The sequence below is a fragment of the Colias eurytheme genome, chromosome 9 (assembly GCF_061535395.1).
Source record: "Colias eurytheme isolate Ceu_HAF_F1 chromosome 9, ilColEury1 Martin Lab GWU primary, whole genome shotgun sequence".
Taxonomy (NCBI): domain Eukaryota; kingdom Metazoa; phylum Arthropoda; class Insecta; order Lepidoptera; family Pieridae; genus Colias; species Colias eurytheme.
The window spans coordinates 10,791,464-10,819,155 of NC_142988.1; the positions used below are offsets into that span (position 1 = coordinate 10,791,464).

At 33.2% G+C, this 27,692-nt stretch overlaps 1 protein-coding gene across 3 annotated transcripts; it reads right to left on the reverse strand.

The window, feature by feature from the left end:
* Positions 1-25,722, reverse strand: LOC149906107 (uncharacterized). Of its 3 annotated transcripts, none has more exons than XM_090105790.1 (5): positions 25,657-25,722; positions 11,159-11,241; positions 8,060-8,515; positions 1,249-1,469; positions 1-583 (listed from the first exon to the last, which is right to left on the reverse strand). In XM_090105790.1, exons 1-5 carry the CDS (start codon positions 25,685-25,687, stop codon positions 142-144), a joined length of 1,233 nt encoding a protein of 410 aa, XP_089961916.1. In that variant the 5' UTR covers positions 25,688-25,722; the 3' UTR covers positions 1-141. The 3 variants fall into 3 exon arrangements, with proteins under 3 accessions (XP_089961916.1, XP_089961917.1, XP_089961918.1); XM_090105791.1 differs by lacking the exon at positions 25,657-25,722 and adding an exon at positions 11,620-11,742; XM_090105792.1 differs by lacking the exon at positions 25,657-25,722 and adding an exon at positions 11,498-11,621.
* Between the last annotated feature and the right edge of the window lie 1,970 nt (positions 25,723-27,692).

Here is a 27,692-nt window from a genome sequence, read left to right on the forward strand (position 1 = left end):
TGAAACAAGTATAATTTAATTATTAACAAACATAATCAATTGTGAAGCAGATAGATATCTTACAGTACCAATAAGTTTCACAAATTCGCAATAAAAATTTAACTTCAATCAATCAAAAGTTTACAATTCAGTCTCTTAAGTTCACAAAAAGCCATGTCCTACAATATCCGCGGGAATAAAACCCTCGGTACCATCACTTTTTTTCACAAAAAACCACTCAGAGTCCACGTCACTCTCTGTAAGTCCAGGGACCAATGTGACAACATCACCTTTATACACTGTTAACGTTTTGTTCAACGCACTGCCTATATAATCTGTATTCACCACTAACAAAGTATTACGCACACCTCTAAAGTTTTCCTTATTATCAGTAAGGTTGGACACGGATTTAGTCTTTAAGTACAGGGTGTCAAAGTCCTTTTCCGCCCAGGAGCTTTTGTAGCGACTCCTACGTTTGTAGCTGCTCTCTGACCGCGTTCGACCCCGAAGATGTTCCTTTTCGTTATCTGTGAGGTTTCCACATGGCCGTGGATAGATATCTGTGCTGCTTTCCCAGCATGGTGTTTTCTTCTGGAGCGATGTTCTGAAAATAATGTTATACTGATGACTAATTTTAGATACATAATTGAGGTTACACATGGAATATTTTAGTATAATACAAGCTTCATTGTTATGGGACTGAACTTGATACGATACTTGATACTATATAGACGAAAAACATAATAATTTCTGCTATGATGGGATTCTTAGATACAATCGGTTTTAGTATATCCTCCACGACTAAAGATGATGCGTATTCATGTTATATAAATAATATTATGTAGGTATACCCAAAATGAAGATACACCGGAGATTTATCTAATTTCACAAACAGCTCGTATTTATTTCTACTGAAGGTATAAAATATAACATTTGAGTTTTAGATTTTAGCCATAAAAATGGCCAAGGATGTGTCATGCGTTGAATGTCATGTTATCGAACAGTGAACCATTTGGTTCTACGATATGCAACTTCACAATTCCTCCACCTCTTATCAAATCTAATAAAAAAAAAGGTTGTCTGTAAAGTCGGTTTACTGACGATAGTTAACGTGACAACGTCCGATTTGTCGCTCGTTCCGCACTCTCGCTCGCACTTCAAGCCTTACATGGAACGCCTTAGAGCGAGGTAACGCCGCATGAGTCATGTTTTTTCGTGCGTGCAGGCGGCTCTATCGAATTATAAGACGTTGTCACGTCAAAATCTTACCTAGAAGGCAGTATTCCCAAAGGCAAACAAGCGCTATACAGCACATAGCCTTCATCACCATGCGGCGTCTGGGTGTACAACCACTGCTGATTCTTGAACACTGCGTTGACCACCGTACCAAGGGGTAAGGGTAGCTCACGTTGTAAGTTCTTCTGGGTTTGGTATAGCGTTGTTGGGAAGGCTATCACTACTGGTATGTTACCTGGATGGTCTAATGAGGCCTGTAAATGACAAAAAATATATTATAATGTATTATTCTAACTAGAATATTCATTATTCACATTGTAACGTAACAATCCACAGTTTTAAAACCAGTTGCGGGAAAAACTGCAAGCGAGGCCGCTTTTATTTTTATTTTCTATATATTTTCATAGCATAAACAGCTAAGTTGATAGTGATTGATTTTAGCGTAGAAAATGTACGACCTTGAAAAAAGTATTTAAGCTACGGTTATTCAAGTTAATACGTGCAATGTAGACCGGGATATATTGACACAAAATTTCGAGTCATTTGTAACAGGAAGGTGGTTCTACAGGGTTCTTACTACGCAATGACAAAAATAAAAATGATGGTCTGAACGCTGGTACCGGCGGCTTAGTCGCGTGGGCGTTAGTCGAACTCGTCGGAAAATAGCGAATGTCAAACGATTTGTAACAGTATGGCACTTATTTTTCCTGTAAGTTTGAGGATCAACGAAAATAAATACAAAATCTTCACTTATATAAATTAATAATAAATTAATTTTTCAAGTATGACAGCACTTTTCCCCCCTACTAGAAGTATGGCAAATATAATAATGGTCACATTTTATCAATTACTCTCCAAAAATCCAAATGCAATACTGGTACAAAAAGTTTGGCGAAATAAAAAAAATTTGCAGATTTTCGGCGGTATGGCGACCATTTGGAATCGTCCGAAAAGTATGGCATGGCGATTTTCGTAAATGGCTGCACGACGATAGTTACCTGTGCAAAAGTTAGCCTGGTACAAATAGTTGAATACATGGACGTATAAAAAAAGACGGACGGTATATCGCCTAAACATTGAGTGAAGCCTAGTAATGGCGGCGAAACATCCATGTGTGTGTGCCATGTTGCCATGGCAACAGCTGTGTTGATGACAATGGCGGCTGTATTTTTTTCTATAAATTTTGCCGTAATAATTTTGTCATTAAAACATAAAAGAAATAACTTGCTTCCCTGTGGAATGTAATCCCTTGTGATTTGTTATTTAAAATTGTACTGTTGCGACACCATTTAACCACGCAAGACGGCATTTTAAATATTTTTTGTGAAACAGTGACGCAGTTAATCAGTCGGTAGTTCACGACGTAATGGCGGCCGACTAGCTTACTATGGTGAGAGTGTGTGCGTGTTTATTGTCTTTACAGTTTACACGATCGCTAGCTTACTATGGTGGCTTCACGTTGTTAGTTCGTAATACGGCGTCCGATGGTTGAATAATTGTTTTATTTAAGGGCTTGGTCTAGTAGTGCAAACAAATGCATCCTGTCATCCTATATGTAAATAATACAAATGTACTAAGGGAAAGTTGCTCCACTTAATTTTTACAAATTAAATCATTCGTATGCATAATTTAATATTCGTAATAAGTACCAAAAATGACAATTTGAAACAATTTTCGTGAAAATTACACCGGGTGATTTTTTTTTTATCAGTACACAAAATTTGCGAATACTTTCTATTGATATCTTCAACTTCATGTTTATATAACTGATCAACTTTTACAAAGAAATTTGGACGAAATATAAAAAAAAATAAGCTTTCCATACAAAATGCATAACTCTATACATTTTTTTCGACCTAAGTTTCTTAGTGAAAGTTGTTCAGTTTAACTAATAAAACGGATAAACAAATTTTGTATATAATAGAAGAAATGTAATGTTTGTGTTAAAAAATTATTAAATAGAAAAATACACAAATGAAAACAAAAGATATTTATTTCTGACTAGCTTCCGCCCGCGACTCCGTCCGCGCGGATGTCAGTCTTCGCGTCTTCTACAGATTTATTATATTATGTATAATACATATATAGATTTATATTGATAAACCTAATAAATCTTTTGCTAGCATTCTGATGCTTTATCGGTTGCACTGGATTTATCTCTTTTTTTTCAATCGCTTGAATGATATAGGATGGGTCCTTGATGGGCATCGAATGCTGAAGTCTCGAATCAATCAATTCTGACAGTAGGCAATTTATGTAAAATCTTGATAATGGTCCATCATTTTATTTTGCCTAAACGTTACATACTTTTTTATATATTCTATTTTTAACGAATGATTCACTCCAGTCCAAACAGCAAATAAGCAGACTTCTGCTTCTGCAACGTTTAGTTGTCCCTGAATTTGGAAAAAATAGTCATGATTCTTATCTATGACAAAAGTGTTATTGTTTGCATTGTATTTCAAATATTAAAATTTTTTTAACCGCATCTTCCGCATTCATGTCTTTTGCCGGAATTAGACATTTAACTTCTACTAGTCCCATTTTCCCTTTTTGATATGGGTGTGTATGAAGTAAATTTTTTAGATATTTCTCGTTATACTTTTAAAAAGTTATTATTGTCATTTTACTCATTAGGTAAAGTAATTTCGATATCAGTTTTAAGTTTTTTGATACCTGCAATAATAACGTCATAATCGCCTGCACATACTTATCGATTACACCCTGTATACAATCCACCATCCACATTCATAATGTTTTCCTGTCCTCCTCTTCTTTACGCTTTTCACCGATACATTTTAAATGAGTAAATCTGCTACCACTGAAGGATGTTTCATTGTGATCAGCAAATTTTCACCACTGTTGTCGATTATTTGTTTTTCATTTTTAATCAGCAATCATCAGTTTTGTTTTTTGCAGATTGGTGATGTACCCTAACAATACGTCGAAAAGGGAAAGCATCAACGAATTATCGTTTTCGTCCTCTTTTTTTATTCTTCGCGTCTCTGTTACTTCTGTTTGTTTAGTTCTCAACACCCACTGAATTTTCTATGTTATTGTGATCTTCCATTACATCTGAGTTTTGATGATGTGATGATAATCCATTCGTTTTAATATTGTTACTTAGAGTTGGTAGACTAAACTAGAAATGGCGGACTAAATTTGTCAGCGCGTCTGTAAGATCAGAATATAAAACCAACATCCTGTATTTAATTACAAAATTAATAATCAAACAAAATGCCGCTACGTTGAAAATGACTAGAAGAAAAAATTAAAACACCTCGGATCAATTTTGGAGTAAACAAATCATTTTCCCCGTATGGGGATTTCCCCGGATGAACTTGGGAAGTTCAAGTTCTCAATACAAGTTTATATTATATTTCGTACTAGCTTTCCGCCCGCGGCTTCGCCCGTCTTTTCAAAGAAAAACCCGTTCCCTTAGGATTTCCGGGATAAAACTTATCCTATGTCCTTTCTCGGGTATCAAAATATCTCTATACCAAATTTCATGCAAATTGGTTCAGTAGTTAAGGCGTGATTGAGTAACAGACAGACAGACAGAGTTACTTTCGCATTTATAATATTAGTATGGATTTCTCAAACGAAAAATAAACATTTTTGGAACTTCAAAAAAATTATATTATAAGAAAATTTATGAGCTTACTTTAGTTTTAAAGAAATATACATCCCTTTACTGACACCCCGTAAAATAAAGAAATTGTTGCCAATCACCTTTGCAATCTATTTGGTTTCATTAACTTTATGTTCGAAGATAATTTTTTTTCTAGTAATTACACGCGTATTTTTTTCGTTTATTTTCCATATCGAAATCAAATGTTTAAAAATACGAATATTTGCACAAAACTAAGATAAAAATAATCAATTAACAAAAATATTAAATTTAATGAAGTAGAGCAACTTTCACTTCGGTATGAAGGAAAATCGAGCGTAGAGCACACGTCAGAACGCTCCGGCCCAAGGAGCGCGACTAAAGAAATTCGCTAGGATTTTTCCTAATTATTTTAAATATTTTTTTAATATTTAAAGAATTATCAAAATTCAAAAAAAAATTTTTTAAAGGATTAATACTCATTGGTCTTCAACCAACTCGAATAAATTAATGGAAAAAATAACTTTTAGCAGTATTTATCAATAGATTTTGTAAGGCAAAAAATGGGAAATTTAATGAATTTATAACGTTCTAATTAAGAAAATCATAAGTTTTTCGGCAATTGTATTCAGCAGTTTTTAATAACGACTATATAAGGATAATAATGCGCTGATCAGATTGTGTAAATTGTAATCGGTTGCAACGTAGTGAGTGCACAAAGTTAGCTCGAAATGTCTTTGGGGGAAAGAGACTTATCTTGAAGGCCTGATTAAGGTAACATAAAGTAACTTTATAAATCTGAAAAAATTCACGCGCATTGCGTATATAACACTAATTGATAAACAAGAAAAAAAAATTCAGTTTATCATTTCATTAGCCGGGAAAAAATTGTCAAATAACTTGCTGAAAACGCAATTTTGCTAGACTGCAGCCTTAAATCAACACATTCGCGTCGGTATAGCGGGCTGTAAGTCACACCGGAAAAGTATGGCATGACACTACCGCCTACTTCTTTTTTATGGGCTATCGGTAAATTCTAAAATTTTTGTGTTACAAATCGTTTGACTTTCGCTATTTTTCCGACGAGTTCGACTAACGCCCACGCTACTAAGCCACCGGTATCAGCGTTCACACCATCATTTTTCTTTTTAACATTGCGTACTAAGACCCCTGTAGAACCGCCATCCTGTTACAAATGACTCGAAATTTTGTGTCAATATCTCGTCTAAAGCCTTTTACGAAAAGACAATACTTAATAAATAAATACGTGATGTTGTGCTATAGTCTTGAACGTCGTTAATATAGGGTAGAATGTATTAGCCACATAATATTTTAATTTTTAATTAAAACAACTAATTTTTTGTTAGTCTACATTCTTGCAAATAAATATAATTTGAATTTTGAATTTGGATTTTAAAATAATTTATTATTTTTTGCTCTTCATGTAACTCCGAATTTTAAGAAGAAGACAGAAATCGCACACGTCATAATTTACACGGCTACGATATTTATATCGTAAATCGTAATCGAAATAAAAAACAAACTACACGACTTGACTTTTCTTCAGTCATTAAAACGACAATAACTACACTTAATGATAAAATAATATGAACATTAACATAATACATTTAAATGGTAAATAATGACTGCGGCGCGAAAGATAAATGAAGCTATAATTTAAAAATTTCACACTGCCAATAATTTATAAAGTCTGCGAGGCAAAGGTCAAACGAAACTAATAATTGTGGGCCGCAATCGTAATTTCGTTACTACACCATGATTTATTATTTTTCTATACTCTATACTATTGTGTAAAATTGCAATTCTGAAGACATAGGTAGGTAGTAGAAGCATGTTATTTCGAAGAAAGATTATTAATACTTAATGTAACTTTTCCCTGAAATATTAAATCTTTAAATTAAAGCTTGTTTACAACCTTTAAGTTGGTTCCTTAAAACAGTACGGTCTATGTAACTATGTTCATAGGTACTGAATAATTTTAGAGTTTGTTTGATCTTATATTTATTATACTTATATCTTTAGATTTACCTATATTATAACGTTTTTGGAGATTTTAATACATACTTAATAATAATTAAAAAAGAAGGTAATTTCGTTTTTTATTATTACCAATTACTATAATGAATTAACAAGTGTGTGTCGGACATTTTTTACGTTTTGCTGAAATTGATCGCGCGAAATTGATACGCGATGTAACGAAACTATAGAATCTTATTAGTTTATTTTAATTTATTTAAGTTATTTAAATTTATTTACTTAAGTTATTTAAATTTATTTAAGTTATTTAAATTTAAATAATGTAACAAAAACAAATTATTATTGATTTTATTTTTCGAAATAAATCATCGCGCCAAAATATCGCCACTTGATTCTGAGAAAATTTGGAATTCGAATACCACAGATTGCACGAAAGTCGAGTTTAAAATTACAACGGATAATCTGTTGACCGCGAAACGCTGTAATAAAGCATCGAAATTTTGTGAATAACGTACAATTTATGAGCTCCAATTTGGTAATTTCGTGGCGTATGTTTAACTAAACGAGAAATATGGTTCACAATGCTGAATATATTGTCATATTAATTCGGTATTTTTAGTTCTTTATTAAAATATAATCAGTATTCAGTGTTATAATAAATAAAAAAAATCGCTGATTATACTTGTAGGTATCTCTTATTTAAATTTACTTTTTGTCACAAGTACCTATATGATTGAGATTGCAGAAATAGGTTTATAGGGCATAATAATGATCATATACATATATAATATACGTATAATATTCTAGATAGGTACATTAAGATATAAACTAAGGATATAAATTAGAAATGGAAATGAGTAGCTCTACATGTTATGTTGAACGTCTTTTTAGTTTTTACACACTTGCTCTATTACATTGTGAAAGCATGGATTTTACGTGTTGATAATATTTTCTTATTTATAGCCATAGAATTTTGAATTCAAAGCTTAAGTTAAGTTATATAATATTTCTTTCGAATAAAATAAACATGAAAAAATATAAACTATAGATATGTGTGTATCTAGCCGCTAGCGTCGCTAGGCTAACCACGATAAGGTGAAAGAGCCCATTCGAGTCCTTATTATTTTAATTTATAAGTAATTTATTATTTGTCCAGATATTTTCTTAAAAAAAATTGAGAACGAAAGAGACTGTTTAAAACTAGAAGGGGAAAAAAATAAAAATTATAAAACGTACCTGACTTAAAAAGCTATCCAAATCCTTGATATCGTAGCCGAATCTAGGATGCCGTTTCTTCCGTCTATGCCGATGTCTGTGCTTCTTTCTTACGTATTCCGTTTCATCACTTGAGTCCGAACACGAATAAACACCATTAAATTTATCACAAGCACTTTTAAACCGACGATTTGTCCATTCACTTCTGCCTACAACTCTATCTTTGTTTATTGATTTATTATCTGTGTATAGAATTTTCTCGTTCTTTTCGAATTTGTTGTCTATGTTTTCTTTCAGTACCCACGTGAGGGATACTTTCGATTTGTGTCTATGGGGTAGAGGAGTGGAATGCCAAAGCCCCATGTCGCCTATTTCGGCGTATTCGACTTCGGAAAATTGTTCACTGCTGTTCGTTATGTTGCAATTGGCTAATAGATCTATAACTTCGCGTACTGGCGGGGTTGGAGAGGGTATAACCTGTTAAAAATAATTTAAATTCATACAAATATTTCAAAGTGTATAAAATACCAGATGTAGTCACGGTTAAAACTATTTTCTAGACTCTATATAAATGGTAGAGTCGGCAAATTTTATTAAATTTTTCATTGTATAGTCACTGATTATGCTATCTAGTTATACATATAATCTTTCTTGATGAATGGGCTATCTAACACCGAAATAATTTTTCAAATCGGACCAGTAGATCCCGAGATTAGCGCGTTCAAACAAACAAACACACAAACAAACTCTTCAGCTTTATAATATTAGTATAGATTATTATAATATATTCCAACTGAGTGAGCAAGAAAATATTAGACTACAAGCCCGCATATGAAAAAAATATGGGTCAAATGAACCACCAGGGGTCATATCTAGAACGAAAGAAGAGCAAAAAATAATAAGATTCATCACTATGCCGTCACTTGTAAGCTGTCCAACTGAGTGCAGATGAGAATTGAAAAGTACAGGTAGACTCGGTAAATTTTGGTCATATATTTTTGTACGGCATTCTTAACCATCGATAGATCCATTAAAAATAATAAGAAACCGCTCAGTGCCGTACAAAAATGTTGGTCCACCAAGTCGGAATTTTTATTTAATTTCCGAGAGTTACCGGGGGTAAATTTGGTCATTTGACCATGTACGGCATCTGTGTCATACTATTGCTATACTGCTTTTAATCCATTATTCCGCAACGCCGTACAAAAATCATGGGGACAAGGGGAAAAAATCGAGAGTTGCAATCCCCTCTCTTTCCCCACTCCAGGGGGTCATTTGACTAAGTACGGCTTCGGTTCCAAAACATTATCTAGCACTCAAAAGTACTATTAAAAGCAATGCCGTCAAAAAATAATTGTTCTTTTAAATGTATACCAATAATCATCTTAATTTCATCGAATTCTTGATATAAAGAGCTGTAAGGTCATTTGACCCTGTACGGGAACTTTTTTTTTAACATGATATTGTAAAATTCAATTGTTGTATAGTATTGCCGTTCAAAAGAAACCGTTCTAAAAAAAGTTATAGAGAAATGCAAAACCAGAAATTTTGTTAAAGTTTAAACATCGTAGATTAATGAAATATAATAGTTTTCTACACTTTATTCGTTGTTTTAAATAGTATTAATATAGATAAATTAGGAAAAAACGATGCCGTACATTTTTGTGCAGACCACATCTTTTAGGCTGATGAAAGCGACGAAAGCTACAATTTTAAGGGTGCTTTATGGCCATTTGATACAGTACGGCATTAACATATTTTTACCCAACTACGGCAAAGCAAAAGGAGGGTTATGGTTTTGACAGGTCATGTATGTATGTTCATCTATTCCCTCGTAACTTCTAAACTACTTATCAGAATTCGACAAATTACATTCATTAGAAGCGTCTGAATTGTTCACTGGATAACCAGCGACCAGCTAGCTAAAGGCTATATGGGGTTTCACAAAATCTAATGTGGCGCCCTCTAGCGGACAAAACATACAGAGTAAAAAAATAAAGTTAAGATAAATATGCCGTGTTTGGTGTCATTTGAAAGCGCTTTACTTGTACATTTTGAATATGTATATATTACTAGCATTTGCTTGTGACTTTACCTGTATTCATGGGCTGATTGCATATAATTCACATCTTTTCGTTCATAGCTTTTTTATTAGTTCATCAATTTAACGGAGTCCATTCCACTTGACTCCGACTTTCCAAGGTGATAATTAACCACCTCGAGCTTCCTAATATTAATGTATATTTATATTTTATTATCAAAATATAAAGCAAACATTTCGTTATATGGATTTTTTCTTTTTCAGATTTTTCCCCTTTGAACCAACGAAAATGTACGGCACATGAAAAAATATTATCTATGCATAAAATACTTTAAAAATAAATTTATTTCGTGTTGTGTCAAATGACCCTCTGGAGTGGGGAAAGAGAGGGGATTACAACTCTCGATTTTTTCCCCTTGTCCCCATGATTTTTGTACGGCGTTGCGGAATAATGGATTAAAAGCAGTATAGCAATAGTATGACACAGATGCCGTACATGGTCAAATGACCAAATTTACCCCCGGTAACTCTCGGAAATTAAATAAAAATTCCGACTTGGTGGACCAACATTTTTGTACGGCACTGAGCGGTTTCTTATTATTTTTAATGGATCTATCGATGGTTAAGAATGCCGTACAAAAATATATGACCAAAATTTACCGAGTCTACCTGTACTTTTCAATTCTCATCTGCACTCAGTTGGACAGCTTACAAGTGACGGCATAGTGATGAATCTTATTATTTTTTGCTCTTCTTTCGTACTAGATAAGTCCCGTGGTGGTTCATTTGACCCATATTTTTTTCATATGCGGGCTTGTAGTCTAATATTCAGGAAACTAATTTCTGTAGATAACTTTTGATATTACATGATTTTACAATACCAACATAAAATAAAAGATTAAAATATACGTTTTGTCATTTAATCAAAGGTATAAATTAAAATAATGATCAACCAGTAGTTATGTGGAACATCATTAAAAAGTTTATGTGTAATAGTAACAAAATGTACATATTTTTAAAGTGTTTAAGAAATAACCTGTATAAATACAAAAGAGTGTTACAATAAAATTACAATTTACCTCATTACGCAGTTCGTCCTGTCGGTTTTCGTAATTTCCATCGTTCACACTGTACGGCGGCGGTAAATCTTTTGGCAGTAGTTCTGTAATAGAAATATACATATTTAAGTGTTTTATACTATACCGGCACGCTGTGATAAGTAAAAAATTCTACGCCTTTTGAGAAAAAAAATCTTATTTTTTTCATAATGCAATAGGTAGAAATATATTTTTTAATATTTTCAGAAAATTCGTGCGGTCCTAACTGTATTTACAATTAATTCATAATAATTTCACAGGAAATAATTTTATCTCAACAACAACACTCTTCACTCTTCTTTCTTTCAATAAACACCATACCTACAATAACTCTACAAAAACCAAAACAATTCGAAAAATCTCAAACCGTGCACGCACCGCAAAAAAAAAAAGAAAAGTCAATCACAGAGAACACAATACCGTGGATATGATTAATGAATTACCATGTTCAACTGAGCGGATTATTGGGCATAAACAATTACGACAATGTGTGGTCACTGGTTCACGGAGCTACCACGTTACCGCCCACCGCGCGCGCCAATCGACGACTGACGAAACTTGAAACTTCAATAGTTTACAAAATATCGTCATCTTGATGGGGATTAGGCTCTAGCTCTACGATCAACGTAGAGTTTCGTGTAGTTTTCGTAGCATGTACTGTGAATAATATTGTACAATATTCATATAATAACTACAAATGAAAAGCGACTGAAAAATAGTTTGATTCTGGATGCATCATAAATTTTTTAATCAATAAATCGATTACTCTACAACTTTGATAATGCATTCTGTCTGTATTTTACTATTACTGTATCTATTTTGTGATTTTTCTCTAAAATTACGCAGTGATTTCAGTTACAAAATATATTCCTTCGTGGAATAGAAAGCATATACCTATTAATATACATAATAATATCGAATTCGAAAAACTTAAATAAGGTATCGCTTCATTCTCATAAATATACCAAAATTATTAATCAATAGATTGATACTATTATAAATACTATACAATTGGAAAATAATCTATGGTTAATGGTAATATAATAAAAAAATATACATAATATATTGTTTGCAGCTAGACCAGAGCTAATTATCTCAAGAGTTATTGGAAGACTCAATTTTAATCGAGTCAATTTTATTTTATTGCCTACCCTATTCAGCAGTATCTGTTTCATAGAATTTTAAATTATCACCTACAATCGGAGAAGTGTAATAAGCAATCCATATACAGACTAAACAATTCCGTTTTACCACCGCATTATCATTTTATTCCTGCCGTAATGTCTGTATCAATTTATTGGGATAACTGTAAGACGTCGTACAAATTCTCAGAGATCTAGTTGCTAATATGGCTTGGCCATAATTGGGTTTAAAAAAATGATTTCTCACGAGTTGGCGGCGGGTTCGCTAAATGCCTTGGGATACTCCATTCGACACAGGCCCGGTCACGAATCATTCATTATGTTGCACTTTCTTAATTTAGATGTATGAGTGTAAGAATGTAGTGTGGTTCAAAGGTCTTTTATTACGATCAATGAGCGAAATTGCTTGAGAAGGCTGGAATGTATCCTGAATTTTTCCTTTATTATTGAAATAAAAACTACTTGTAAGCCTTGATAAAGTATAAGTGAGTTAAACAAGACGATTTTTTAATTTGAATGTATCAATAGTTACGAGGTAAGTACAAATTTTATACAGAAGATGTTTGTTTATTTGGTTGTAAGTACCTATCCAATAAGCTCCTAAATTATGTCACGAATTCGAAAATTCTTCCACTAAGTAAAGTGAAGTCCCATGACCCCTAGTGGGGTAAAGGGGAAAAAGCATTATACATCTGTTTCACTGATCGATTTTCTTCAGGGACAAGTAGGTGATCAGCCTTAGGTGTCCTACCAGACCGAGACATTTTTTTTTCTTCGTCTAGACTAGGGTGAGCTGCTAGTTTGATATTAATTTTCCACTGAAAACAACCCTTTTTGAAAAATGTAATTTAAGTGAAAAAAAAATGTCTCTATATTATTTCCCGACGCGATTTTCAAGGTTTTTTTCATTAAGACAAGATAAAAGGATAAAATGATCAGAAAGATCTTACGCTGAAATAACGCTTCACCTTTGGACCAGTAATTTTTTTTCATACCTTCAATGTGTTAAGGACGAAAATTGAGGCATTTCTACAGACAACGACTACAATTATCTACGGATAAACTAAACCTAGTTACCTTCAAAGTAGTAACCGTATATTATACAGAATTTCTAAATCAATACTCTCACTAGTAACATTTCGAAATACAAGCTATGTATTAATGAGAACGAAGCAAAACGTTTGTTTATCATTATCGTGTGCATTCCTTGCAGGTGCTGCGTTTAGTTCGTTAGTCACGGTGCAGCTAAATAGTGCAGTGGTGCTAAAAAGGCAGACAATCAACACTTTGCGCCTGTTCATTAGAGTGCCTTGAGACCTCGTACATACTTAATAAATATTTCAAATAGAAAAAAATTGTTGTCTATGGTCTAAAAATTGTTGTCTATCTGTGTTGTCTATCATTTATGTGGCTCTTGGTTTTTCTGGGATAGAAAATAAGTAGAAAATTGCGTGTATCAATTTTGTTTTCAACATTTTATGAACGTGAATATTAAATTGCGTATGCCCGTTCCTAGTTAGTCTTTTTAGCCGAAAAAAAAGAAATTTCTCTAGAAAAGTAATCACTAGCATAGGTAGCGAAGTTTGTGAAGACGCATCAACCATAATCTAAATTAAAATCGTAATGCGAATATAATTACGCAAGCTTAAAGCATCTCTTACACTAAATACAAAATAATTAGCTCTATTTTGATGTAGTTACTTACATGCATGGGTGTTATTTTCATACCTACGAATTACCAATAAAAATGTATTTTACAAAAAATAGGTAAGTAGTAAGTACCTACCTACTTATAAATATTTTTTTTTCTACTATTATTATGAATTGTCTACAGTTAGGTACTTATCTAAGAGACAGTTGTACTAGATTTTTATTAATTTATTAACGATTAACGTGAACTAGAGTATTTAGAAAGCTCTCTAGTAGGTAGGTCTTTTGACATAAGCTCGGTACATAATGATTAAAAAATAAATATTTAAATTGTGTACAGATATTTTGGTGCAAATAAAGTTCCGGTGCTGTTAATTCCAAGAAATCGGAAAGCAATCTGCATTGTGGTGATACGGTTCGGTTATTCGCGAAAACCAACACCTGTCATGGATACATGTATTTTCCCGCTAATTCTGCGCCATCTTGGCCTTGCACATGTTGGATTTAATTTCACGGTTTTATTACTTCATATTATGCATATTTCGATTTTTACAAGCATTTCTGTGTTAATGTGTAGATTGAAATATTGCTTATAATTTGGATAAGTTATGAAGTTTTATATTTAACATACGTAATTAAGATGCGTCTGTTTCTCTACCTATCTTGTTAAAATAAATTGCAAAAGCAAATTTTTTGAAGTTAAATGCAATTAACTTATTATAATTAAATAATAAAAGAAATTTAATTAATTCAGTACTTTCCATTTCGCACTAAATTGCTATTACGTCAAAATAAAGATGAAATTAATTTTTTATTTTGAGAAGTGCGAAGATTTACTTTTTTTGTAGATAGTAACTAAGTAACTAGTTACTCATTTGAAATTACTGTACATTTTTGTCTTTAAAATTATAACGCTAATATTTGTTTTAGAAATACACATTTTAGTATTACAATAATTTATACCAAATCATAAAAAACTTCAATAGAACTCATAAACCTGGTTATATCTCATTTCTCTTACAACAACTACTAAGTAGTAGCAAGGACCAATATCTTGATATATATATTGGTCCATGGTAGTAGGTAGTATAGGTACGTGTTTACTCCACGCGCCATCCTTGAAATCTCAATAACAGCTCGACATTCTCGCTTTAATCTGATAAAAAAACAAAAGAATCGATCTAGAGGCATATCGGTATGCCAGGAACGCGCTTCCCGCGGGAGGGAATGCTCAGGATTCACGACTGCCGAAAACGTGCGTACGAGTGACATACCGTGACAGGGCGCGCGCACGCACGCTATTGTCACGTCAAAATAATGGCCTTATGTTTTTTATTAGCGAATATTTGGGGAGCCGAAATGAATTTCGTGTACGGTTGACAATGTTGCATACACGTAGGTACATATACAGCTACATCTATAATAATATTACTGTATGCTTGAAATATATTTTTTTTCTTTGTAGCTGCTTTCTCAGTAGCGATATTTCATGATATTATGTGGTTGTCATATTTATAAGAGCACTTGATTACCAAATCCAGAATTACTTAATACTCTGATGTTTCAGTTTCTCATGAATATAGGTAAAATTACGTAGATAAGCCAAATACATATTGACGTGATCTCGAACACCAGTAGGTATTAATACAGTAGTGTGTCTAAGTGACTAATCTCTATTATTTTTAAAATGTTCTACACACAGCTTTGGCATAGTAGGTAACTAAGATTTTTTTTTTAAACCGACATATTTTTTTTAATGTTTTAAAATGAATGATGATTGTACATATCACATTACGAATGTTTCTACAATCATTCATTAATTTAGAAGATAAGCGAACTTTCTATTATGTATGTTTTATATGTATTTATTTTACGTACCTACAATATTTTATAGATAAGGTACTTATTCTGCGGATAAGGTTAAACAACCTTACTCAGTTTACAGATTAGAATCAGATTGATAGAAAGTATTTGTAGAATATTCTCTACAAATACTTTCTATCAATGATATCTTCTACTTTCCATATTTTTACGTACATAGGTATCACAGATAATATAATACTTTACTAGTTTTAATCTATATCTTCTTAAATTAAGGTCTCTAGCTTTTTCAGAATCGTCAAAACGTGAGTATAATTTTTTTTTTCCATAACATATAATTAACAATTATCGATAAACACTATTATTAATTATACGTACTAAATGAAATTATTGATATAAACATTATAAAAAAAAACATTGCCCATTTTAGGTACGTGCGCACAGGTCAGCCCATCCCTCTCCCACGCATCTCAAGATCATTATCAAAAAATTATAAAGTTAAGCCCATAGACGATTTGTTAGCACCGCCTACATTTACGAGATAATACGTGAACATAATAATTATTATACATTGCCATATTGTACTTGGAAATTAATTAATATTTTTATACGTAGCAGTTTTAATATCCAAAGGGTATATCATTATTTTTCTCTATCTATGAATACCTACAGCATAGACGAAGAGGATAGTTTTAAAAATCAAGACTTTGATTGGAATTTTATTACTTAGGTACATAAGTACTTACTTAAACTTCCAAAAAAAAAAACACTGCTAAGTATTTATTGGTCCATATATGACCTTAAAACTTACTGCTTACACATTTTTTTCATATTTAATAGTCCAGCACGAGAAACGGGCAAATTATGAGCATTCAGAATAATCCGATAATTCTAATCTAATAAATACTAATCGATTTTTATATAATTTATCCCTCCGCGGGTTTTCAGCTACTTAAAGATTTTTTATCTGTAAACATAAAGGAAATTAGCTTGTAATCGCTTGAATGCGCGAAAGCAGTGCAAGATTGCAAGCGGGTCGAGACTGGTAGGATGCAGGATAAAATTAAGGATGAGTGTAGTTGATAATTGTACCGTGAGAACCCGACGCAGGCGCACTCTGTGTACCGACAACATACAAATTAAGATGAACTTTGTACCGCAGAAGAGGAAAATGTGGACGTCGCGTCGCTGAAGGTAAATTATTTGGTATCGGAAAGTACCTTACTTAAGGCGTTAAAATAGGGGCTAGTGACCTTGGCGACGATTTACAAGGCGGGATCGAGGGACCGGCGCGAATCTACCGTAGTAAATGTACGTATAAAAATTATTTAAAAAGATATTTGGATATTGAATCAAAATTTAAAACAACCATGGCCTGTGTTTCAATTTCATAAACACACTGTAAAAACACTACAATAATTGACGTTAGTATATTGACTTAGCGTTTTGGTTTAAAGTCCAAAAATTCATGTTCATGATTTTTTTCCAAAAACCTGATTGTAAAATAAACAAATTAAAACAACCATGCCCTTTATCGTATTCGAAACTTTAATATACATTTTTTTTAGATATGTACATTAAGAATCTAAGAAGAAAAACGGTTATAACTAGAGTTAATTTTCGGTATTAAAAGGGAATTCTACCCGATTCAGGCCTTAAGTAGGTAAGTACCTACTTATAATCTGTTGAAGAAAAACATACAATTATTTTCACATAAAAGCTTGTTTTTTTATAAATATACCTCAATAAAATACATTCGGATGCATTGTTTTTAAATTAGACCAAACATTTTATAACAAGACTCTACTATACAGGGTGTCCCACTATTGGTATACTAAGCGCGAAGGGAATTGAAGTTTTGCAAACACTGATCAGTGATCACGTAAAAAATACTTAAACAACCTAATTACGTCAAAAATTTTTTGCTTAATTTTTCCTGAAAAGCCATGTTTTCTTCTCTAGCTTCGCGCAGCCGGCATACACCGCTTCTCTAATATGAGCATTTTGTCTATGAAAACATAATCTTAAACGATCTGGTCTGCTCACGTGCTGGTGGCAAAGTTGGGCCGGTTGCTTGTTAGGGGTGTACACATAGAGTTTTAAGAATTCATCTATTGAAAAAAAATGCGTCTGGATTTTTATAAGTATTTTTTACGTACTCAGCGTATGCAAAACTAAAACCTCCTTTGAGCTTAGTATACCAACAGTGTGACACCCTGTATATAATCTTTTAAAAATCAAGCTTTTTTTGTCGACCCTACACATTCTATGTGAGAGCAATCCACGCTACAAGACACGCAATCGGCGAAAAAGCGAAATTGCGGGCATATTACACCATGGGTATCACAATTGGACAATAATAATTGCTCTGGCTTAGATTTAAATAAAATAGAACAGTTACACATAAATCTGTTTCTATGCATATTCTTATATACAATTATTTAATATTTCTGGTAAATTAGTAACTAGTTAATAAGTGTTAATAATTTTTAATTAACTAATATAAATAAAGAAAAATGTATTTACGGACTAAGTACAGTGAAATTAAAAGAAGAGAATTAAATCAAAACATACCTAGTTCGTTTTATTTGGAATTTATCGAACAACGCTTCTATAAACGTAAAAAACTAAGGGCGCTTGTGCACTACAAGGAATTTTACTGTCCGGCATTCCGATTTTTTACGATCCGGTATGGCACGCCCTTAATCTAAATGCTAGCTTGTGCACTATACGTAATTTTACTGTCCGACATTTCACTTTTCGCTATTCCGGATGGTTTTTTGTGTCTACGAGTCGCTGTAGATATAATAATTGTTTTCGAATGCCCACTTGCTTGGCATTTTTACAGCATATGCCAATTGAAAGCAAGCTCTTGTTTTACTTCCCTTTACCTGGCAATGTAATTTGAAAAGTCGGTATTTTATTTTTATATACATTGACCTATAATTATTATCTAAGTAAGTGTTGGTAAGTTAAAGTTCAAGTGGGAATAGCTTTAGCTCCTCGTCACCGATTAATTTAAATAAGTGAAACACACATTTTAAATCTTGAACTTTATTTTTTATTATAACGAAGTATAATATTTCATCTTCTATATTTTTTACTCGTTTCTTGTAAAATGCAAAAACAATCATTTATTATACCGCCATACTTCCTTGAACTGTACCGCACTGATCCGAGTAAATACGGACAGGTGCACAAGCAATTCATCGGTTTTTTTCATGCCACACCGGACCGTAAAAAATCGGAATGCCGGACAGTAAAATTCCTTGTAGTGCACAAGCGCCCTAACTAGGTATTTATATGGAAAATTCTTCAAAAGTTCTTAGTGAATAGAAACAAAGGTCATCCCATAGAAATCTAAATAACAAGACACATAGAAGTGCTCTAATGTCATAATTCGTATGAAAACCGCTGTCGCCAAAATCAACACATTCAAACCGAAAGCTAAACAGTACACACAAGTAAACTATGCCTTTTATTGGACAGCTTGATTTTAGTGAAAACTAACTTATCTATTAAATTAAGCTTTTGAATATGTATCCTAACGCACGAATTTACGGTTTATTTTAGAATAACATCCCTAAGTATATGAGACTTTTTGCTCCAATACGAACAAACGTGATAATAAGAATGGTCGACTGTGTCATTCATTGTTATTTCGATTACTATGGTGACACTCGTAATACTTGTAAATATTCTATAATTTTAAGGAAAAACGGCATTATATCTAAAAAAATATATTTTCCGATGAAATATTATTCCTTTATAAGTATAATTACAACTTGTGGAAGAATTTCCGCAATGGGAATTGCTGAAACACACCATGTATACACTCATACGTCTCCAGAGCAACTGAACAGTGACGAATGCACTGGTGATGTGCAAATCACCTGAGTGGCGACAAGGTCACGCACGCTTACGACTTCTAGTGTCTTGTTATTTAGATTTCTATGGGTCATCCTAATGAAAATAATATAATGTATGAGATGACTGTTATATTCTATTTTCAAGCATTGAAAGTTGAAACCAAAAAGTCTAAACTCTTAAATCGATCGAATTCTAAATTCTGATAACGTTCCTAGAGCGCTAAAATTCGGAACACAGAATTTATTTATCATGCTTTTAGTTTCGTTTATATTATTATTAGGTAGTTAGGTAAAGATAATAATAGCGAATTATATGAGTTTACTATTTATTTAGTGCTAGACAATATTTACAACAAATGAAATAAAATAAAAATAGATCAGGATAAAAAAGCTATACGATCTAAGATGCGATAGAAAGGGAATTTTGCGGTCAGTGGAACACTTTCAAGTGTCGCAAACTTCGAGCTGTGACGAATAAGTAATGACGTTTCGATTGGACACGCCTTCCCCAGCTCTGAAGCTTGACAGCTAGATACAAATAAATTCGACAAGCATTTGCGAATTGCGAACCGTAGAACTGCGAATACGTTGGTAACTAACTTCTAGATGTTTCAAGTAAATAGCGTTTTAATATCGATATATGTATTCTTGATATACTGTTTTCTAGTCGAAGTAGGAAATTGAAAGCTTCTAACGTAACATCTCAGCGTAACAGTACCTACTAATTACTGTTTGATAACTGATAAAAACATGATCACAATAAGATCACAATGATCACAAGATCACATTGACAGTTTGAAAGAAAATGTATGTACTCATGTATCTATTTAAGTGTAGGTAGGTATCTATTTATTTGGGTGTTCTATACTGATACTGAAATTTTAACCGTATTATTTACAGATGCATACGCGAGTCTAAATAGACAGACCCCTTTTTAAAGTGAAACTTTTATTACATCGTCTCAAACTTTTTGGTCTGTGTAGCGCATGTCGCGTGTATCGCGGCTGCCGACCGTCAAGCGACAAGGTACGTAAAGCTGGCGATGAAAAATTAGCGAAATTAAAAAAAAACAACACCAGAATTTGTTGCTTATTTGTTGCTAATTAGTTGCTATAATGACGATTTTGTTGCTCAACCCGTTCGCTGAAAATCAGCAACAGTTCTAGCTTAACGTTAAGGTAGCGTGCAGAAATCGGAAAAAGGGATGGATCGTTGCAAAAATGCAGATGAATTTGTTGCTAATTTGTTGCTGCATAAAAACAGTGAAAATTTTGAATTTTTTTCATTGGCGCCAAAAATAACACTGGCCACGTCAACTTAATTGTCGATTTTCGGTAGTGAAACATAAAAAAAAAATTTGTTGCTCCTCACATCGTTCACTGGCACAGTGTACAGAGCCAGCAACAAAATAGAAACCGGAAGTAGAGTTAATTTTGAAACCGGTTTGCTAGAAAATCGTCCACGCCAGCTTAACTGTCGATTTTCGGTAGTGAAACATAAAAAAAAATTTGTTGCTCCTCACATCGTTCACTGGCACAGTGTACAGAGCCAGCAACAAAATAGAAACCGGAAGTAGAGTTAATTTTGAAACCGGTTTGCTAGAAAATCGTCCACGCCAGCTTAACTGTCGATTTTCGGTAGTGAAACATAAAATAAAAAATTGTTGCTCCTCACATCGTTCACTGGCACAGTGTACAGAGCCAGCAACAAAATAGAAACCGGAAGTAGAGTTAATTTTGAAACCGGTTTGCGAGAAAATCGTCCACGCCAGCTTAACTGTCGATTTTCGGTAGTGAAACATAAAAAAAAAATTTGTTGCTCCTCACATCGTTCACCGGCACAGTGTACAGAGCCAGCAACAAAATAGAAACCGGAAGTAGAGTTAATTTTGAAACAGGTTTGCTAGAAAATCGTCCACGCCAGCTTAACTGTCGATTTTCGGTAGTGAAACATAAAAAAAAAATTGTTGCTCCTCACATCGTTCACCGGCACAGTGTACAGAGCCAGCAACAAAATAGAAACCGGAAGTAGAGTTAATTTTGAAACCGGTTTGCTAGAAAATCGTCCACGCCAGCTTAACTGTCGATTTTCGGTAGTGAAACATAAAAAAAAATTTGTTGCTCCTCACATCGTTCACCGGCACAGTGTACAAAGCCAGCAACAAAATAGAAACCGGAAGTAGAGTTAATTTTGAAACCGGTTTGCTAGAAAATCGTCCACGCCAGCTTAACTGTCGATTTTCGGGAGTGAAACATAAAAAAAAAATTTGTTGCTCCTCACATCGTTCACTGACACAGTGTACAGAGCCAGCAACAAAATAGAAACCGGAGGTAGAGTTAATTTTGAAACCGGTTTGCTAGAAAATCGTCCACGCCAGCTTAACTGTCGATTTTCGGTAGTGAAACATAAAAAAAAATTTGTTGCTCCTCACATCGTTCACTGGCACAGTGTACAGAGCCAGCAACAAAATAGAAACCGGAAGTAGAGTTAATTTTGATACCGGTTTGCTAGAAAATCGTCCACGCCAGCTTAACTGTCGATTTTCGGTAGTGAAACATAAAAAAAAATTTGTTGCTCCTCACATCGTTCACCGGCACAGTGTACAGAGTAGTGTTAATCTACTTCCGGTTTCTATTTTGTTGCTGGCTCTGTACACTGTGCCAGTGAACGATGTGAGGAGCAACAATTTTTTTTTTTTATGTTTCACTACCGAAAATCGACAGTTAAGCTGGCGTGGACGATTTTCTAGCAAACCGGTTTCAAAATTAACTCTACTTCCGGTTTCTATTTTGTTGCTGGCTCTGTACACTGTGCCAGTGAACGATGTGAGGAGCAACAATTTTTTTTTATGTTTCACTACCGAAAATCGACAGTTAAGCTGGCGTGGACGATTTTCTAGCAAACCGGTTTCAAAATTAACTCTACTTCCGGTTTCTATTTTGTTGCTGGCTCTGTACACTGTGCCAGTGAACGATGTGAGGAGCAACAAGTTTTTTTTTTATGTTTCACTACCGAAAATCGACAGTTAAGCTGGCGTGGACGATTTTCTAGCAAACCGGTTTCAAAATTAACTCTACTTCCGGTTTCTATTTTGTTGCTGGCTCTGTACACTGTGCCAGTGAACGATGTGAGGAGCAACAAATTTTTTTTTATGTTTCACTACCGAAAATCGACAATTAAGTTGACGTGGCCAGTGTTATTTTTGGCGCCAATGAAAAAAATTCAAAATTTTCACTGTTTTTATGCAGCAACAAATTAGCAACAAATTCATCTGCATTTTTGCAACGATCCATCCCTTTTTCCGATTTCTGCACGCTACCTTAACGTTAAGCTAGAACTGTTGCTGATTTTCAGCGAACGGGGTTGAGCAACAAAATCGTCATTATAGCAACTAATTAGCAACAAATAAGCAACAAATTCTGGTGTTGTTTTTTTTTAATTTCGCTAATTTTTCATCGCCAGCTTTACGTACCTCAAGCGACATGCGCTACACAAAGCAGTGTTCGGAACCGTTCGAACAGTTTCACTTTTACCGTGGTTTCATAAAACCACACAACATTTTTTTATCAATAACTACTAATACTACTCGAATTAAGATACTTCCGCAATTTAGTATAATAAAGTCTGCTCGAAACGAAAATTTCTCAACAAATAACTTACGGCTAAAATGCATTCATTTATACTATTTTAATTTTCAAGTAATTTTTCACTTTATATGAAGGCTTTTCTATAACACTATAAGGCGAGGTACACAATGTATAAAATTCTACATAGAAAATTGCCGTGTCTTGACGGAATGCGCGATCTAAAGAATGTCACTGTTCACAAATCGTTCAATAAATGCAAATTTTGCAACCAATTTGTAACTAAACGTTGCTCTGATCTGATAATAATAATTACTACTGTATAGAAATACGTGTAATTTTTGACAATACATCATGCACAATACAATCTTCTGAATAACACTTATAATAAATTAAATAAGTCTGAAGGTAGAGTTAAATGGTGATAGGAATTAGAAATAACGACTAATAATAAAATTATTATAGGAGAACAACTTACAATATCTCATATAACATACCCATTACCCATACCATACCTATTACCTTCCCATGAACAATCTAAAAAAATACAATGATGTGCAATTATAAATATCTACTTATTTTATAACTTATTTCAATTTACTAAATATAATATGTTACAAGCAAAGGATGGAAGGATTCTTTTAACAGATAAATAAGGTGCTATAACTCTCCTCAATTCTCAAAACGTTCCACACATTTTTTTTCATTTACGCAACAACTACGGCCAGTCGTGTAAAACTTCACATTTCAGAGTTGCTAGAGTATAATTACCAATTCGTTGTACCGATTAACATCGTCTTGGTATTCCGTATCTCAGAAAAGTACGTGGAAAAATGTGCGGTATGAAATGGATATAAAAATTATTTATTTGCGTGGTGCGCAATTAGGGAGGCGTGGCGTCTGCGCGCGCGACCTGCGACCTCTCGACGCGATGCCTCTGTCCTCAGCCGCTGACCGGCGAAAGAATTCCAAAATTGACGACCACTTTTTAAATTATCTTGATCGCGAATACAGCTTTATCGTAGTTTTATGACTGATATATTTAGGTGAATTTATTATAACAACAGTAGATAAATACTAAACAAGTATTAATCACAGACATGTATAAATATACGTCTGTGGTATTAATTATATAAATTAGATGGGTACATAACGTACTATAACGACCTTTCGATCATTTCGAGTATTTTTTGATAAAAATTAAATTTAAGTACTTGATCAAAAACTTAATTAAAATGTTACTGATTGTGAAAACTGTACATAATATGCCTATAGGTATCCTAAATTAATTTTCGTGAAATTATTTAATTTGCTTAGATAATTATTTAAATTTTAAATACAATACTAAGATTTAAATCTTTGAGCTAAATATATCTATTAATTAGTATAATTTCTGTAGACCGTGGGATTAACTGATTTGTCTGTTATTTTGTAAGATAACAACGCAAATGAACGTATCCTACATATATATCTAAGCACCTGGGAAATAATGTACATTATATTGTTAGATTAACTGCAGACTGTATCTACCTACTACAGCCTATTTGCAAGTCTTAACTCTATATACAAGTTAATAAAGAACAGCTCTGTACTTTAAAGAAGAAGAAAGGACTTGGAAAGGAGTTGCAGGCTCTACCCACAGGCTCTACTAAGCTCTACCATAATTAAGTAACGAAAAAATGCTCTAATTGGAAAATTTTTAAGCGACTTTTGACTATAAATTATTTTGAAATTCATTAACCATTAGGTTAATAGTTTTAGAGTTACGTTAAAACTCAAAATTAAAATAAAACAACAACAAGCCATTACAAGCACATTACATCTACTAAAGAAGAAAAGGGTCCATAACGATTAATTAATAAATGTAAACCTTCGATTATTACCTATCAATAACAACAATGATCGAAGACGTAACATATACCTTACTGCCTACTGATATATTATTTATAGGTTCCACAATCCACACTTCTTCCACGATAAATTTTCAAGGATCGTCAAAGATAGAGATATCGATATTTGCCTGTGATATTTGCTCTATGTAATTTTTTTTTTGTGTTGTTAACCCAAATTGGCTAACTATCAAATCATAAGGTAACCTAACAAAAGTAGATCCCTAATTTACCTTATGTGTGGTCATAATAGCTTAGCTTTTGTGCATAATAGCATAGCTTTTGTGCGCTTAGAGTGCTTAGCTGATCGTCCGAATGTATAACTACTAATGCACGTGTGTTCTTAGTCTGTATTTAATTTATTTATTTAAATTACAAGAAATAAAATACAAATGTAAATAGGTATATAAGGAGAATAGATAATACAAAAGGAGTAGGTATAGATGCTATAGGTAATAGGCTACCTACATATGGTGCATGGATTAACTTATTATATCGGTGAAGAAGATAATACGAAGGACTTACTCTCTCGCAGTCTTCGTAAGATGCGTTTCATGTCTGCACAGGTGCGGTGTGGCACGCGCGCGCGCCGCAAATCACAAATGTGGCTGCCAAACGTCACGCTCTGTTGCGGCAGCCGGGTGGATAAACTTGAGGGCTTACTCACAAATTACTCATTGCAAACTCAGAATCAAGGGACTTGAAGGATATACAAATACGACAAACACCCAGAGTCAAAAAAGGACTTGACTTACTCAGAAATTACTCATTACGAACTTAGGATCAACGAAGGTGGCTCCCTTATTCGGATTTGTATCTTTTTGCTCGTTTATCACTTTGAGGTTTAAAAGCGAGGGGATATCAAGTCTAAATAAACGTTTGAAAATGACTAATCTTGTTATTCACATTTTTCATAAAGTGATAATGAATACCAACTGGCTACATACGCACAACATCCTACTAAATATTATAGGTAAATGCGAAGTTTATGAGGCTGGATGGATGTTTGTTACGTGTTAAATTTGGTATGTAGGTAGCTGAAGACAGTATAAGACATAGGCTACCTGTTTTTATCCCGAAAATCCCACGAGAACGGGAACTATGCGGGTTTTCTTAGAAAATTTGCACGAAGCCGCGGGCGTAAATCTAGTATACGATAATGTAGCAATGGAAAACAAGGCAAAGCGGGAAGAAATGGAGAGCCAGACGAAGCTTCGTGCATCAGCTAGATAAATGAGTATCCACACTGTAGTGTATTGTAATGAATTCATATAGGTACTTAAATAATAAACAGTAAGTCTAGACATTTCCTTGTAACCCTAAAATATATTTTTCTGCAAAGTAACCGGCGAGACTGGTAATAGAAATATTAGTTCCAATTATAGCTTTATATACGTATCTACTAAATCGTAATCCAATATTATAGTAGGTATATAATGTAGTACTTATAGAAATAATAAACTCTACAAAGATAGAGCAGACATTTAGGAAGTAAGATGTGCGGTTAATAGCCATTAATCGCACAAAAGACATAAAGACAACAAGAGTCTTTCAAATCAACAAATACAAAAACCAAGTAACAATATGTAATATTTAAAGAAATAATAATAAACTCTATAAAAATACAGCTGAAAGTTTTTGCAATTCAATATCATGATACCTACGGAATATTTAAAGTTCAACGGCATTTTTTATTAAACACAATACTTACTTATAAGGAGTGATTACGATTTGCCTCCATTACAATTTACAGGCCGAGCGTGTGGGCGGAAGCGCGCTTCACAAAGCACGACTACACCAGTGCGATATGCTAGAGTACTCTTGACCGGGCATACAATTTATGCTAAGATTATTGAGAATGTTTTGCATAATAAGCTTTGTACAAAATAAAATATGAAACAAAACTTAAAAAAGATAATTTAGGGCTTTCTGATGATCTCGTTTTATGTAGTCGCCAGAGTTGTTGAACTCTATTATTTAGGGTCTAGTAGATTTAAGTTCGTCTTACTTCAAGATTAAGTATTGTGCAGCTTTTTATTCTATGAAATAAGTTTATAAATGTGGTTTATATCAAAGAGTAAAACTGAGAAAGTTATTGAGATAGGGTAAGGTTGCTCAAGTCGTACCCCCTAAGGAAATTATGCTATAATATTCACGACAATTGAAATAATACAAAATAATCCACATTTACTGAATCTTTATTTAGTTGTCTATTATTAAAAAATCACAGAAACTTACAATGTTAATATTAAATATATATTTTATCGTTTTTCAAAAACATACCTTCGGTACGATTAAGGCGCCTAGTTGCCTTATTCGTACCACATACAGCCTAAGTCGTACTTAGAAAATACACTTTAGTGAAGATATAATAAACTATATAGAAAAATTCTTAATAATAAGAGATCAATTTTAAGTAAGTTAAAATTACAAATAATTCAGTCTGAGATTAACTTAAGCATATTATTTGGTAATTATTTTAGTGAATAACAAAATCTTAGACCTAAATAGAAGTACGAGTAAAGAATTTTTAACAGGTACGACTTAAGCATACTTATCTT